General features: G+C 37.9%; 1 protein-coding gene across 2 annotated transcripts in view; it reads right to left on the bottom strand.

Annotated features, from left to right (window-relative positions):
- KYAT3 (kynurenine aminotransferase 3) overlaps positions 1-15300 on the bottom strand; it is a 59482-nt gene that overhangs the window by 14385 nt on the left and 29797 nt on the right. For both annotated transcript variants that reach the window (XM_015144487.3, XM_015144489.3), the window contains 6 exons: positions 14078-14227; positions 11253-11339; positions 10576-10701; positions 10360-10480; positions 4311-4387; positions 2388-2477 (listed from right to left, as the gene is read on the bottom strand). In XM_015144487.3, coding sequence (XP_014999973.2) covers positions 2388-2477; positions 4311-4387; positions 10360-10480; positions 10576-10701; positions 11253-11339; positions 14078-14227 — 651 coding nt within the window. The remainder of the gene's footprint in view (positions 1-2387; positions 2478-4310; positions 4388-10359; positions 10481-10575; positions 10702-11252; positions 11340-14077; positions 14228-15300) is intronic.

Below are 15300 nucleotides of genomic sequence, written 5' to 3'. Positions count from 1 at the left end.
TGGCATTTCTCTCTTGGATCACTGTAACAGCTTTCTCACTCAATGAGGCAGTCAGAGTCCATTTGCTAACACAAGCCAGACCAAGTCACTCCTGAGCTCAAAACTCTCTGGTGACTTCCTATCTCACTCAGTCCTTACAGTGACGTGCACGGCCCAGCTCCATTGGACTTCCAGCTACCTCTCTGGTCTTAGCTTTTCCTACTCTTCTCTCTCGATCATTCCATTCCAGTCTCTGTGCTGTTCTCTGATATTAACATGCCAGCCAGGCTGTCTACCACTGGGCCTTTTCACTTGCTGTTTTCTCTGTACAGAGGGGTTCTTCTCTAGGCAACTATGTGGCTGCTTAATCTCCTTCAGTTAGTTGTTCAAATGTTACCTTTTCAGGGAGGCTTTCAAAGATTACCTTGTTTAACACTGTATATCTCCCACCCGGAACTTTATATCCTTCCTCTTCCCTGTTTTATCTTTCTTCTTCATATCTATCAACATCTTTTTTTTTTTTTTTTTTTTTTTGAGACGAAGTCTTGCTCTTGTTGTCCGGGCTGGAGTGCAATGGCACGATCTCAGCTCACTGCAACCTCTGTCTCCTGGATTCAAGCAATTCTGCCTTGGCCTCCTGAGTAGCTGGGATTACAGGTGCTCACTACCATGCCCAGCTAATTTTTGTACTTTTAGTAGAGATGGGGTTTTGCCATGTTGGCCAGGCTGGTCTCGAACTCCTGACCTCAGGTGACCTGCCTGCCTTGGCCTCCCAAAATGTTGGGATTATAAGCGTGAGCCATTGTGCCTGGTTCTTTTGCTTTTTTAACTGCCTTCTAGAAAAATACTATTTTTTTCAGCATTTTGATTATCCATAGAATGATGGTAACTAAATCCCTATTTCCATAATAAATATATAAAAATATTAAATATTAAATAATATTTAAATAGTTTTTCTTTTTTACTTTATGATGTATTCTGGAAATCTTTTTTATCTCAGTACAGTAATTATAGTATTTTCCCATTTTCTTTCTTGTTTCTTTTCTCTTCGGTAGTCAGTAGACAGAGTAATGGGTCCCAACGACATCTAGGTCTTAAAACCCAGAACTTGTAAATATGTTACGTTGCATGGTGAAAGGAACTTTGCAGATGTGATTGAAATTACGGAGATTATCCTTAATTAACTGGGTAGATTATGCATTGAGCCCAATGTTATCTCAAAGGTACTTATAAGGGAAAAAGGGAGGCAGAAGGGTTGAAGCCACAGGAAATGTGTTGACGGAAGCAGAGGATGGATTGATGTGACTGTGAGCCAAGGAATGTAGGCAACCTCTAGAAGCTGGAAAAGGCATGGAACAGAGTCTCTCCTATAGCCTTCAGAAGGAACTCAGCAATGCCAGCACCTTGATTTTAGCTCTTTAAGACCCATTTTGGACTTCTGAGCTGAAGAACTGTAGGATAATAAATTTGTGTTATTTTAAGTCACTAAGTTTGTGGTAATTTGTTACAGCACCAATAGAAAACTAAATATGGTCATATAACATTTCAATGTTTGGATAGATCATGGTTTATGTAATCAATTGTCTGTAGATGCTTATGGATTATCCTCAATCATCTGCAATGAATAGCCAGGTAAGTGCATAACTTCTTACATGTGCAGATAGCTTGATATGGTTTGGATCTGTGTCTTCATCCAAATCTCTTGTCCAATTGTAATCCTCAATGTTGGAGGTAGGGCCTGTTGGGAGGTGATTGGATCATGGGAGTGGTTTCTCATGAATGGTTTAGCACCATCCCCTTGATGTTGTTCTCATGATAGTGAGTTATTGGGAAATATGGTTGTTTAAAAGTGTGTTGTACCTCCCCACTTCTCTCCCTCCTGCTCCAGCCATGTAAGACATGCCTACTTCCTCTTTGCTTTCCACCATTATTGTAAGTTTTCTGAGGCCTCTCCAGAAGCAGAAGCCACTATGCTTTCTGTACAGCCTGTAGAACCGGGAGCCAAGTAAACCTCTTTTCTTTATAAATTACTAAGTCTTCGGTATTTCTTTACCTAAGTGCAAGAATGGACTAAAACACAACTTTAGGGTAAATTCTTAGAAGATGGATTGCTTTCATATGGCAAACACATGTGTAATTTTGCTTGGTGTTGCCATTGTCCTTCACAGAGTTGTAGCACTTTAGATTCCTGCCAGCAATGTTTAACATAGCTAAACTTGTGTTTAAAAAAACACTCAAACCATCCTTGATAACAGTGAATATGTATCTGCTCCCCAAATTCCAAATTATATTAGAAGGCCCTGCAACAGAAGGATAGAAAGAGAACTAAGTCAATTCAAATATGCAATATAAAAGTAATACCTTCACCAAAAGACCATCCTTCTACCCTGAATTACTATAACACTTACCTGTAAAGGAGTTGCACAAGTATAAATTGTGTTTTGTTGAACTGTCTGTAAATGTTTTATCAAATGATTCGGACCAATGGACCAGCCAAGCTGGGAAAGGAGAAGATAAAACATATCAGAAAATCTAATTGTATATAACAAATCTGAGACAGCAGTTTAAACTTAGTGCAATTGTTAAATATATACAATCCTAAAATGTTGGCTGGGTATGGTGACTCACACCTGTAATTCCAGCACTTTGGGAAGCTGAGGTGGGTGGATCACTTGAGGTTAGGAGTTGAAGACCAGCCTGGTCAACATGGTGAAATGCTGTCTCTACTAAAAATACAAAACAATTAGCTGGGCGTGATGGTGGGCACCTGTAATCCCAGCTACTTGGGAAGCTGAGGCAGGAGAATCACTTCAATCCAGGAGGCAGAGGTTGCAGTGAGCTGAGATCACACCACTGCACTCCAGCCTGGGCGACAGAGTGAGACTCCATCTCAAAAAAAAAAAGTTCACACTATGAAAGTAGTATAGTATTAATACTTAGAATCATTTCGATGGTGTTCTTTTCAAGGAACAGCTTCCAAATGGAGTCATATTCTGGAAGATTAAAAACTGGTAACAAAGCTTGTTCAAATTACAGATTAAAGTAACTCTGAATGAGGGCCTAAGGTACTCATAATTAAAACATATAGACTTGATTCTGCAGGCCTAATTTTTGATGCTCCCTCTTTCTTTTTTTTTTTTTTTTGATACAGAGTTTTGCTCTTGTTGCCCAGACTGGAGTGCAATGGCTGGATCTTGGCTCACTCAACCTCCGCCTCCTAGCTACAGGCGATTCTCCTGTCTCAGCCTCCCAAGTAGCTGGGATTACAGGCATGCACCACCATGCCCAGCTAATTTTTTTGCATTTAGTAGAGATGGGGTTTCACCATGTTAGGCTGATCGAGAACTCCTGACCTCAGGTGATCTACCCGCCTCGGCCTCCCAAAGTGTTAGGATTACAGGCGTATGCACCATGCCTGGTCAATGCTCCCTGCTTTTTACCCATGTTCAGGAGAGATGAGGCTGGAAGAAACTTGGGTTTTAACTGGATAAATTATTGTAATAAATAATACAGTGGTTAAGTGCATGAATTCTGGAGCTAGACTTCCTGTACTGGCTTGAATTTATTAGCGGGGTAATCTTAGGCAAGTCATTTAACTTCTCTGTGCTTTAGCTTTGTCATCTGTAAAATGAGGATACTAACCATACCCACCTTATAGTGCGGTTATGAGAATGAAAGAAATTAGTATATGTAAAACATTTAGAACCTGCCAAAATATTAGCTACTGTTATTTTTTCTTCTTTTATATTAATATGCAGGAATCTGAACACTTTTTTGCAAAGAAAAAGGTGTCATTAGTTGATCACTTATAAAAGGGAAAATGACCTAATTTTTCTGACTTTTAAAGAAATAATTAGGTCTCAAAAAGGATAAAACTCAACATGAAAGCAAAATAAGTCAAGAGATAAGCAAAGATCACCAGGTATAAAAATCTATATAAACTGAATATGTATGCAATTATTCATTTATCTGTTTACTTATTTATTTCATTATTTTTTTAAAGATGGTCTTGTTCTGTCTCCCAGTGGCCGGAGTGCAGCTCACTGCAGCCTCAAGTTCCTGAGCTCAAGTGATCCTCCCATATCATCCTCCCAAGTTGCTGGGACTGCAGGCATGCACCACCCTGCCATGGTGACAGGGTCTCACCATGTAGCCAAGTTTGGCCTTGAACTCCTGGCCTTAAGTGATCCTCCTGCCTTAGCCTCCCAGAGTGCTGGGATTATAGGCATAAGCCACCATGCCTGGCCAGCATTTAAAACACAAAACACTCTACAAAAAAATAAATAATATACAGGCCTATTTTTAAGCAATTAAATTCTTACTCATCTTACCTTCCAGCCAGTTACACTGAAAGTCTTTCCAGCACTTCCTATTGTTATTGTTCTCTCCCACATACCTGGAAAAGTAGCTAAACAGAGGAGGAAAAAAGGTTAAATAATTGTTTTCCAATTAATCTACATTTAGTATAATTTAGTATAATCTACATTTAGTATAAAAACATAACAAAGATACATAAATTCAATGAAAATAAGTGTATTATAGTTTAGCCAGTATAGTTATTTCTAGTTTTTTTTTTTTTTTTTTTTAGATAATGTAACTTTAATGTAAAACACAGATGAAAAGGTTACAACACTGTAATGTTGCACCAAAATAATATATAAATAGATTTAAAAATTTTTAAATTAGTTCTGGGGCAGGAGTGTCAGGAGTACCAGCAGGCAGTGTTCCGGACTGCCTTAAGTGGCAGCTGTCACAGGAGCTGGAGCATTCATTGTTCAATGTTAGCAGTGGCTGCAGGTTCAGTATAATAGTCCAGTGGCAGGGCTTAGGTTGTGATCCTGATTATTGTTTAGGCCCCTTTATTTTGCCTATTTTCTGAGTGTATTTCTCCAGGCTTCCTAGAGCAATGGCTCTTAAAATGTGTTCTCACACTAGCAATATCAGCATCACTGGGTAACTTGTAAGAAAGGCAAATCACTGGGCCTCATCCCAGACCTACTGAATCAGAAACTCTGGGGGTGGGACCCAGTAATCATGTGTGCATGTGTGTGTGTGTGTATGTGTGTGTGTTTTGCTAACAGCTTTATTGGGATATAAATCCCATAAATTCACCAATTTAAGGTATGCCATTCAGTGATTTTTTAGTATATCTATAGACCTGTGCAACTATCACCATAACCAATTTCAGAACACTTTTTTCATCCCAGAAGAAGCCCTGTACCTTTTAGCTATCACTCTTTAATATCCTCGTGGCCATTGTGCCTGAACGAAACTTATCAAACACACATATTTTCTCCATAAGGAACATCACAACCTTCTTGCACTTAGGAACACTAGACAGCACTTCAGCACTAGGCTTGGGGGCCATTTTAAACAGCAAAATCACTGTACAGAGAACAATTGCTTATAGTGTGAATTGAAACAGAACCAGAGTGTTGCCTTGTTTGACCTCGAGTGGGAATGTGTGTAGGGTGACTCAAATTTCCCCTTCTCTTCAAATGAAGTGCTGTGAGTATTGATTTTGTTACACATATATTTTAGGGAGTAGGCAAATTTGCAAATACAGAACTCAAGAATAATGCGAATTGGCTGTATAATGGTTTTCAAGTTGATTAACATCTTTAATAAAGACATTGATTCATTCATACATCAAATATTCATTAGCAACCACCAGGTGCTAGGGACTAAGGTCTAGAGGAAACAAAAATGAATAAGATGCAATTCTTCAAAAAATTTAATGTCTAGTGGGACATGAGACACATACAATGACAATTGTAATACAGTGTGATAAATGCTGTAACAGCAGGAGGCATGGAGGGTGATGCAAGGATAGAAGAGGGTGTTGAGGGTGGCTTTCTGCAGCCAGTAATTCTTAAGCTGAGACATAGAAGACCACATAGGCCATAGCCAGGCAGAGAAAGGGAATGAAGATATTCTGGGCTAAGAGAATGCAGGTAACAAAGGTCTGGAGGTCTAAAATGCAAGAGTTTGTAAATTTTGCTAGACATTGGTAATAACTGGTAAATTACCATTCTGTCACTCTTCTGCCAATGCCACCCACAATACTGCTTTTTGGATTCCTCAAGTAATTTAGTTTTGAAGTTCTTTCCATGCAACCCACAAGTTTTTCCACTTGTTTTTCAGAAGCACAAGTGGGGGATCTTGTATTGTTCTTAGAGTGTTGGTACACACAAAGGGAAAATAAATGCACATCTCTGGGAATCTAAGCTTCTGCTTTCTGAAATAATCTGCTCTTAAGCAAGTAAAGTGCCTACTAAAATGTAAGGCAGCTACAGGAATTTCCAAAACAATGTGTAAGTAATTTCAGTCTACCCTGAAATACCTGCTAAATTTGAAACAGTAGGAAAAGTATATAAATCAGAAAAGTTATAATTGTATTCTCTGTGGAATATAACAAAACCCAAAAAGATAAATGAGAAAAATAGTTAGAATGTCCACTTGAAGAAGGAATATTTTAAAATTTGATATAAATAATTATATCCCTTCTAGTTTTGAGACATTTCTGGTCTTCCAAAATACTCCAAAAGAATGCTATGACACATGCCCCACTTTTCTATTTGACCCGAGAAAATCTAAACTATGTATAATGCAGATTATCACTTCCTTTAAAGTAAAGGATACATCATATATTAAAGGACTACTGGTGCACTTTGCAAAGGACTACTGGTGCACTTTGCAAATTGATCTAATAGCTGTTTTGTAGCCATTTTGCATCTTTAATGTAACAAAGACTATTGTATGTGATAGAATACCTCATTTTTAATGCAAACAAATTGCACTTTCTAAATAATGAAATAGTGTATCCATTTTTTGGTCTTATTTAAACTTTATGGGCTGTTACAACTAAAAAAAATCTAAGTTCAAAATATACATCTTGCATATCTTTAGTAAATAACGTTATTAGTTACGCTTTACCCTGAAGGGCTTAAAATGAGTAGATCTAAATAATAAATTTCAAGATGATCTAAAGTGATCTTTTGGGATGAATATTGCTACACTGAGTTAATTACAACAAGAAAGTAATTGTTCATGTTAATCTGATTTTCCACTGGGAAACAGTTCAAATGACTTGAGACAAGGTCACCAACAGGATGGGCGATGGTGGACTCTGATGCAATTTAACACATGATAACATTTTGATGTAGTAAGGTGCCACACCCTGCAAATCTCTGGCTGCCTTCTCTGTTTATATATTCCCCTTGAGAAAATTCATTCTCTTCCATGTGTCCAGCAACCACCAACATTTTGATGACTGCCAAAAATACATTCCATTATAATTTGATTCTGACGATCAGGCGTATAATTCCACTTGTCCCCAGATATCTATTCTTCTATGTCCCATAGACACCCAAACTCAGCAAGTTTAAAGCATGAGAAGGAATTCCCTTTGCTCAGCCCTTCCCTACAAATCTGCTCCTCTCCATATTTACTCTCGCTAAAGGCCTTATCACTGCTGAGTAGTTCAGGCTAGAGATCTTAGTATCATGCTTGCTTTCTTTCCACCTTCAAATGCTACACTCTATAATTTCTAAATAGCCCCCATGTACCATCTCCACTGCTAGGTTATCTGATTTGCTTAAGACCCTCCTCTGTGACTGGCTCTCATCTTTGTAAAAAAACATCTAGTCATGGAACCAATTCTCCTGTTTTGTTACACCTTTTGCAATAGTTCTCAAAGTAAGGTCACTGGCACTCTGGTAATCAAATTAATGTGCAAAATTTTAAAAAATCAATGTTAAGTTTTCTTCCACACAATTTTCTTAAGCCTTATAGCAAATACTACCACTTATCTGATAGTGGATGCTCTAATAGTGAAACAGATGAGCATTTAGTAAATGCATATTAATGGAAAAATCAGAAAAACTCAAATGTGTTTATTTCAATAGCTTTTTGTTGTGGACAAGTATGAACAGAATTGTGATTTTTATATTGGATTCTAATTGTTGAATTTCTGTTGGGAAAATTGCTATTACTTTCAGGATGGAATTCACAATATCACTATTTCATGATGTAGAACACTGTGATCTCATGGTGATCTACCACTAAAGTAAGTTTCAGAACCCTGACCTCCTCAACAAAGTTTATACTCTTTATCTCATATTCAAAGTCCTTTAGAATCACCCTACTTTTCCACCCTGATCTATGCCAGTTACTACAATACACCCTCATAAATCAAACTGAGGCTGGGTTCTATGGCTTATGCCTGTAATCACAGCCCTTTGGGAGGCCAGGGCAGGAGGATTGCTTGAGTCTAGGAGATTGAGAACAGTACGAGCAACATAGTGAGATGCTATCTCTACAAAAATTAAAAAAAAATTAGCCAGATAAGGGGGTGCAGACTTGTAGTCAAAGCTACTTGGGAGGCTGAGGTGGAAGGATTGCTTGAACCCAAAAGTTTGAGATTACAGTGAGCTCTGCGCCACTGCACTCCAGCCTGGGTGACACAGCAAGACCCTGTCTCCTAAAAAATAAAAATAAAAAATAAGGCCGGGCACGGTGGCTCATGCCTGTAATTCCAGCACTTTGGGAGGCCAAGGCGGGTGGATCATGAGGTTAGAAGTTTGAGACCAGCTTGGCCAACATGGTGAAACCCCGTCTCTACTAAAAGTAAAAAAATTAGCCAGGCATGGTGGCGCGTGCCTGTAATCCCAACTATTCGGGAGCCCGAGGCAGGAGAATCGTTGGAACTCAGGAGGCAGAGGTTGCAGTGAGCCGAGATCGCGCCACTGCACTCCATCCTGGGTGACAGAGCAAGACTCTGTCTCAAAAACAAACAAACAAACAAACAAAACCACAAAACTTATTTACCTTTCTTCTTTGTGTTTAAAATTTCAATAATCATTTACCTTTCTTAAGTGTATCTTGATCTTTTACACCTCCTTGTCTAAGTACATGCTAGTTTATGTTTTAGGAATTTAGTTCCTATTTCTCTGTTTAGCTAATTCTCTATCTTTTGGCCACTCCTTTTTTATTCCCCTCAAACAGTTGCTTTCTCTTCCCACATCTATAGCAACTTGTAATATACTATAGGAGTAATTATGGCACATGTAACAATGCAACAATTTAATATATTAGCACATTACATTTCTTATTTTTATTTTTCTTAAAAAAAATTAGCCGGGTGTGGTGGTCTGTGCCTTTAGTCCCAGTTACTTGGGAGGCTGAGCTGGGAGGATTGCTTGAGCCCAGGAGATGGAGGTTGCAGTGAGCCAGTGGTACCCGGGCTCAAGGGATCCTCCCACCCCAGCCTCCCAAGTAGCTGCGACTACAGGCACAGACTACCACACCTGGCTGATTTTTTGAATTTCTGTGTAGAGATGGAGTTTCTCCATGTTGCCCAGGCCAGTTTTGAACTCCTGGACTCTAGCAATCCACCAACTTTAGCCTCTCAAAGTGCTGGGATTATAGGCGTGAACCACTGTACCTGGTCTAAATTTTAAAATATATCTATTTCTGCTCCATTTTTTAGTCATCCTTCCCTTAATCTTTTCATCTTTCGTCTTCATTTATTCAACAATTTCTTTCTAATTCTCTACCGTGTACAAGATTCTATGGAAAATGGGGATGCAGAAGAGACTAAAATAAACAAAACCCCTCCATCACTGTGGTTTAGAAGTAAAATATATAGATTCTTATATTTACTATAGAGGGAAAAACAAAACAAAATAGAAAAAGGACAAAGCAAATGCTGGAGGGAGAGGTGTATCTATTTTCAATGTGATGGTCATGAAAACTGACATTGGACAAAGGCCTGAAGGAGGCAAAGGATATTTGGAGCCAGGTGGATATTTGGAGGAAAAGTGTTTCCAGGCAAAGGAAAGGGAGGTTCGAAGACCCAAAAGTTGCAGCCCAGTTTGTAATCCTATAGTTCACATGGTTTGGACTACTGCAGCAGACACTACGGCATTCATGAGATAGCCCAGTAGCAATAGCTGAATCTCAAGCAAGGGCCAAGCAGCATACCTGACTACCCCTGTAATTTCTTTCTGTTGACTTGGCATTTTGTTAAGTTGTTGAGCACAGACCGTCTAGAACCTCTTCAGGCACAAGAAAGCTCCCTGTGTCTTATGTACCAAGTAATTGCCGGATTTCTGCTAAGAAGCCGGGGATATGGGCCAAAGAACTACTTCTCTGGTATCATAGCTTTATAGTATGATCCAAAATCTCTTATTCTTTGTCCTTTGAACTATTCATCAATTCACTAAAGTATTGCTCATTTAAATACTATTTTTAAGTGTTCATACAGACAGATACCCATTACAAAGACTATTTTAGATTTGGTCTGGGATACTTTCCAATCAGTTCTACCATATGTGCCCAAACACATTTAGATTTGTGACTCTATATTATAGTCGGTACCTATTTTTAAGTGCTTATTTCCAGAATATACAAGCCATTCATAAACCTCATCGCTGATGCAGAGTGTGTCATATTTGATGCAAAGGTCAGCAATTACTTGCAGTTCCTCTTTGTTATACACCTACACATAATAAAGGAAAGAACACAGCCAATTATTCAACATATGAGAAAATGATAGGTCAGAAGACTGTGTAAGGAGATAAGAGACTTGCTTACCTTGCCAAGTGGGTTATGTGGAGTATTTAGTATAATAGCTTTGGTTTTGGAATTAAATTTACTTTCCAGTTCTTGAGGATCTAATGTCCAGTCAGAACTAGACCATCTTTTTCCATCAACGGGTTTCTAAGCATGAAGAATGAAGATATAATTTTATTCAATTAAGTCATGTTTACTGTCTTACAAACAAATAATATAATAAGAAAAAAACATCAAAGAAAGACATGGCAAAGGAAACTGAATAAATTACCAACAAATGCTTCCCTGAAGTAGGAACAGAAAAAAAGGTAGAAAAAGACTAACAAAGAAGATAAACAGAAATAACTAGGCTGTAGTTCTGCTTAAGAGCCCAAGAAGACTTAAGTCTTATGCTCACACCTGTTAAATGGAAAAATAAGCCCTGTCAACATTAACTGCTGTTACTATTCCTTCACAGGAACTAGCTACAACTATGGTTAACATGTCTGATATTGTAAGGTTAGCTGATGATTTTATGACTCACCTTAGTGTATTACTTATGTTGAAAATATTTTAAAAAGACAACTAGACAAACAGAGACATACAGGAAATCTCCAAATGCAATCAAAGTAGAAACTTTATCATAACAAAGTAACTGGTATTTTCAAGACTTCTTAAGTCTTGAAACTTTGCCATATGAACCCTACTGGCAAACTTACAGATCTCAGGGGAATAAAAACAGGTGTTGCTCCAGCCATTCTCACCATGGGCTCATAGCAGTCATAGAAAGGCACTATTAGTATGACCTGCAATAAAAGCAAATAAGATCACAACCTATCAATCATTTATTCATGTTAATAATACTGTGTACCTACTATGGACTAGGCACTGTACTATGTGTTGGGATACAGCAGTGAAAAAGGCAGGCTTTGCCCTTGTGGAGCTAACATCTGAGGGGAAGAGACCTCGGAGACAAACTTGTCCAGGTAGTCTTAATTGGACTCCTTGGTATCTTAGGGAGATCTATAAATAAGCATGCAGTGGGAGTATTTGAAATTGCATATAAAATTTCATATATGCAGAGGTAGATTTACCTGGAGAATGGGACTATCACATTCTCAAAGAGATATTCCAGCCAAAACGATTAAGCATTTCTTTATATTTCAAATTAGAAAATAAAATCTAGAATGTAAGTGATGTATAAGCAGTGACAGACCTCAGCAGGATATGTGGAAAGAGAACACTGTAATGTTCCCTGGTATAAAGTGCTAATTTAAAAGCATCATCTTGAGAGTAGAAATGTTTCTCTCTTCTCAAAAGCATGGTCAATTTTTGCATTTTTAGTAGAGACGGGGTTTTGCCGTTGCCCAGGCTGGTCTTGAACTCCTGACCTCAGGTGATCTGCTTGCCTGGGCCTCTCAAACTGCTGGGATAACAGGCCTGAGCCACCACACCCAGCCTCCTCATCTGTGAAGTTCTCAGGGACTAAAACAACCTATCTTTGTGACTCTAGTGGGAAATATAAAACTCAATACAAAGTGAGAGCACAATAAAGGAAAATAAATTGGAGAGGCAGGGCAGTGGAGTGGGAGGAATATACCTGCTACTCTTCACCTTGATTTCTTCACTTTTATGATGTGAACAATTCCTCTCTCTCTCTCTCTTTTTTTTTTTTTTTTGAGAGTATTTATTGAGTCCTCACTATTTTAGGTGCTGGCAATAAAGCTATAAAGTTCTCCTAGAACTTACATCCTACTGAGAGAGGCTTACAATGAACAGAGAAACAAATAAGGACATTAGATAATTTCAGATAGTAATAAATGCGATAAAGAAACAATAAATAGGTCAGTATGATAGTAAGTGACATGTTTGCGGTTTCAAAATACTAGATAAGTTGATGAAGGAAGAAAGAATAGAGGAAAGAAGGCTAAGGGCTAAGCCTTACAATACTCCCAACATAGTGCAGAGAAAGAAGCAACAAAGGATTAACAACATTGAAGTATGAGACAAAACTATGTTATAGGATTAAAGGAGATTATGTATATGAAACTGTGAACTTCCTTAACATGTTTCCTTAAACATCTTGTCTGGCACAGTGGAGGGAATCAAAGTTGCAAAAGAATAACATAACACAAAGCAGATAGCAGCATCTTTCCTAAAAGTGGTATGATAAAGGGCTATGAGAGTTCAAAGAAAGTTAACAATATAGATCAGGATAAATACTCGTTCTTCAGTCCCAGTGTAAGCAATGTCTCTCTGGAGCTTTCCAGACTTAGCAGATGTGATTGCCTCTTCCTTTTGTCACTACTGTAAGTTATACATTCTCCACTATTGGCTAACACACAATGTTCCTCTTAATCCATTTGCAAGTCTGTGTTCTCTACTAGTCAGAGAATTCCTTCTGCACAGAATCTATCTTTAAAAAAATCTTCTATCTCACAGTGCTTAGCATATATTGGATCCTCTGTATTTTGTGAATAAATGAAAGAGGCAAAAAGTATTAAAGCAAGGGTATTGGAATGATAATGGGAAATACGGGTAGAGATGACTGAGGTAGGTGCCAAAAGTTGGTTATACATCACAGTACTAAATAGCAAAATCATTTTACCTTCCTGTCATATTAATACATCCTCAGCCAGGTGTGGTGGCTTACGCTTGTAATCCCAGCACTTTGGGAGGCTGAGGCAGATGGATCACCTGAGGTCAGGAGTTCGAGACCAGTCTGGCCAACATGGCAAAATCCCATCTCTCCTAAATATACAAAAATTAGCTGGGCTTGGTGGCGGACGCCTGTAATCTCAGCTACTCAGTAGGCTGGGGCAGGAGAATCACTTGAACCCGTGAGGTGGAGGTTGCAGTGAGCCAAGATTGCACCACTGTACTCCAGCCTGGGCAACAAAGCGGGGCTCTGTCTCCAAAAAAAAAAGAAAAAAAAAAAAAATCTTCATATGAGATGGCTTATACAATTACTGGGCACACAAAGACATTAATCAAAAACTTGTAGACCAAGTTAAGATTAAAGGTTATTTTAGCAATGAAAACAAAAGATTCTTTTTCCCCAGCAGTGTTAGTCCCTTCCATCTGCCCTTATTTAAATAGGCTATAAAAATAAGAATAAATTATATGCAAGAAAATGGATGAATCTGACAGACACAAAAATAAATGAATGAATCTAGACCCAAGAGTATATATACATTGTATAATTCTATTCCTATCAAGTAAAAGAGCAGTCAAAACAAGTCTATGGTTATAGAAGACAGAAGAGTAGTTACCTCTGGGAGAATATAGACTATGAAGAGGAACAAAGGAGCTTTCTGGGTACTGGAAATGTATTATCTTTATCTGGTTGTAGTTACACAGAAATTTACACAGTAATTTATCCAGCTGTACATTTAAGATTTGTGAACTTTATTGTACATGCATTATACTTAAAACATAATTAAAAATAAAAAGAGAAAACAGCATAATATAAACAAAAGATTCAAAGGTGGGACAAATGATAATTGATTCAACATAGGTATTATGATAATGTTAACATACTTACTTCATCTCCCTCATCAATTAATGCTTGAACGGTGTTAAAAAGAGATCCATATGCTCCTACTGTCACAAGGATTTCTTTATTTGAATCGATTTGCTTTTGATAAAGCTTTTCATACAGGTAGGATAGAGCTTTCACAAGTGATGGATGGCCCTATTGGATTAAAAATAAGAACAAAACCTTGAATTTAAATATGGGACCTATTGTTTGAGGTAATATGGCTCTAAAATGTAAGAATTTTTAAAATTTGGATTTGATGTTTATAATTACCCAAAGAAAATTTATATTTTTTAATGGCAATGAATTTTTTAAAATTTACTGCATTTAGAGGATTCCCACACTATTGGTCATGAAGGCTTGCTAATGATTAAAACTTCTTACTAAACAAAGGATTTGGGATTATATAATTTCAAAGTATTTGCTTTGAATAAAAATGAACCTTTCATATTTTTTGACAGTAATTAAATCATATTGAAAAGAGTTGGATTTGTTTCCCAGTTAAAATAAGTAAAAAAACCCCACGTTAACTGTACACCCCCTCCTTGGCTCTTCCTGATTGATGGAGAGATGATTACACCAACCAATGGACTAGGGAGAGAGAACAAAAACAAATTCACCAAAGACACGAACACTAGTGTTGATGTGATAGCAAATGTTAGAAGGAAGTGAGACGCTACTCACATTGATAGTCAAGAGAGCAGTGGTTATCCAAGGTAACTACTTTCATAGGTGAAATGAAGGGATTATGAAGGTATAGTCTGAGGCAAGTAGGGGATCTGAAGACTCCTGGATTAGCTCTCCCTAAGTTCTCTTCTAGGTTCTCTCCCCTTCTTTCCTTTTCTTTCTTCCTTTCCCTTTCCCTCTCCTTGTTTTATTTGGTATTTAAGTCAATATTTCTTGTTGCTTTCCGTCCAGCATCTACCTCCTCATTTTGCCACACTGTTTTCCACAATCGTTGAACCAGTTTACAATCCCACCAACAGTGTAAAAGTGTTCCTATTTCTCCACATCCTCTCTAGCACTTGCTGTTTCCTGACTTTTTAATGATTGCCATTCTAACTGGTGTGAGATGGTATCTCATTGTGGTTTTGATTGCATTTCTCTGATGGCCAGTGATGACGAGCATTTTTTCATGTGCCTGTTGGCTGTATGGATGTCTTATTTTGAGAAATGTCTATTCATATCCTTTGCCCACTTTTTGATGGGGTTGTTTTTTTCTTGTAAAT

The sequence above is a fragment of the Macaca mulatta genome, chromosome 1 (genome assembly GCF_049350105.2).
Source record: "Macaca mulatta isolate MMU2019108-1 chromosome 1, T2T-MMU8v2.0, whole genome shotgun sequence".
Taxonomy (NCBI): Eukaryota; Metazoa; Chordata; class Mammalia; order Primates; family Cercopithecidae; genus Macaca; species Macaca mulatta.
This window is presented reverse-complemented; position numbering and strand designations above follow the sequence as displayed.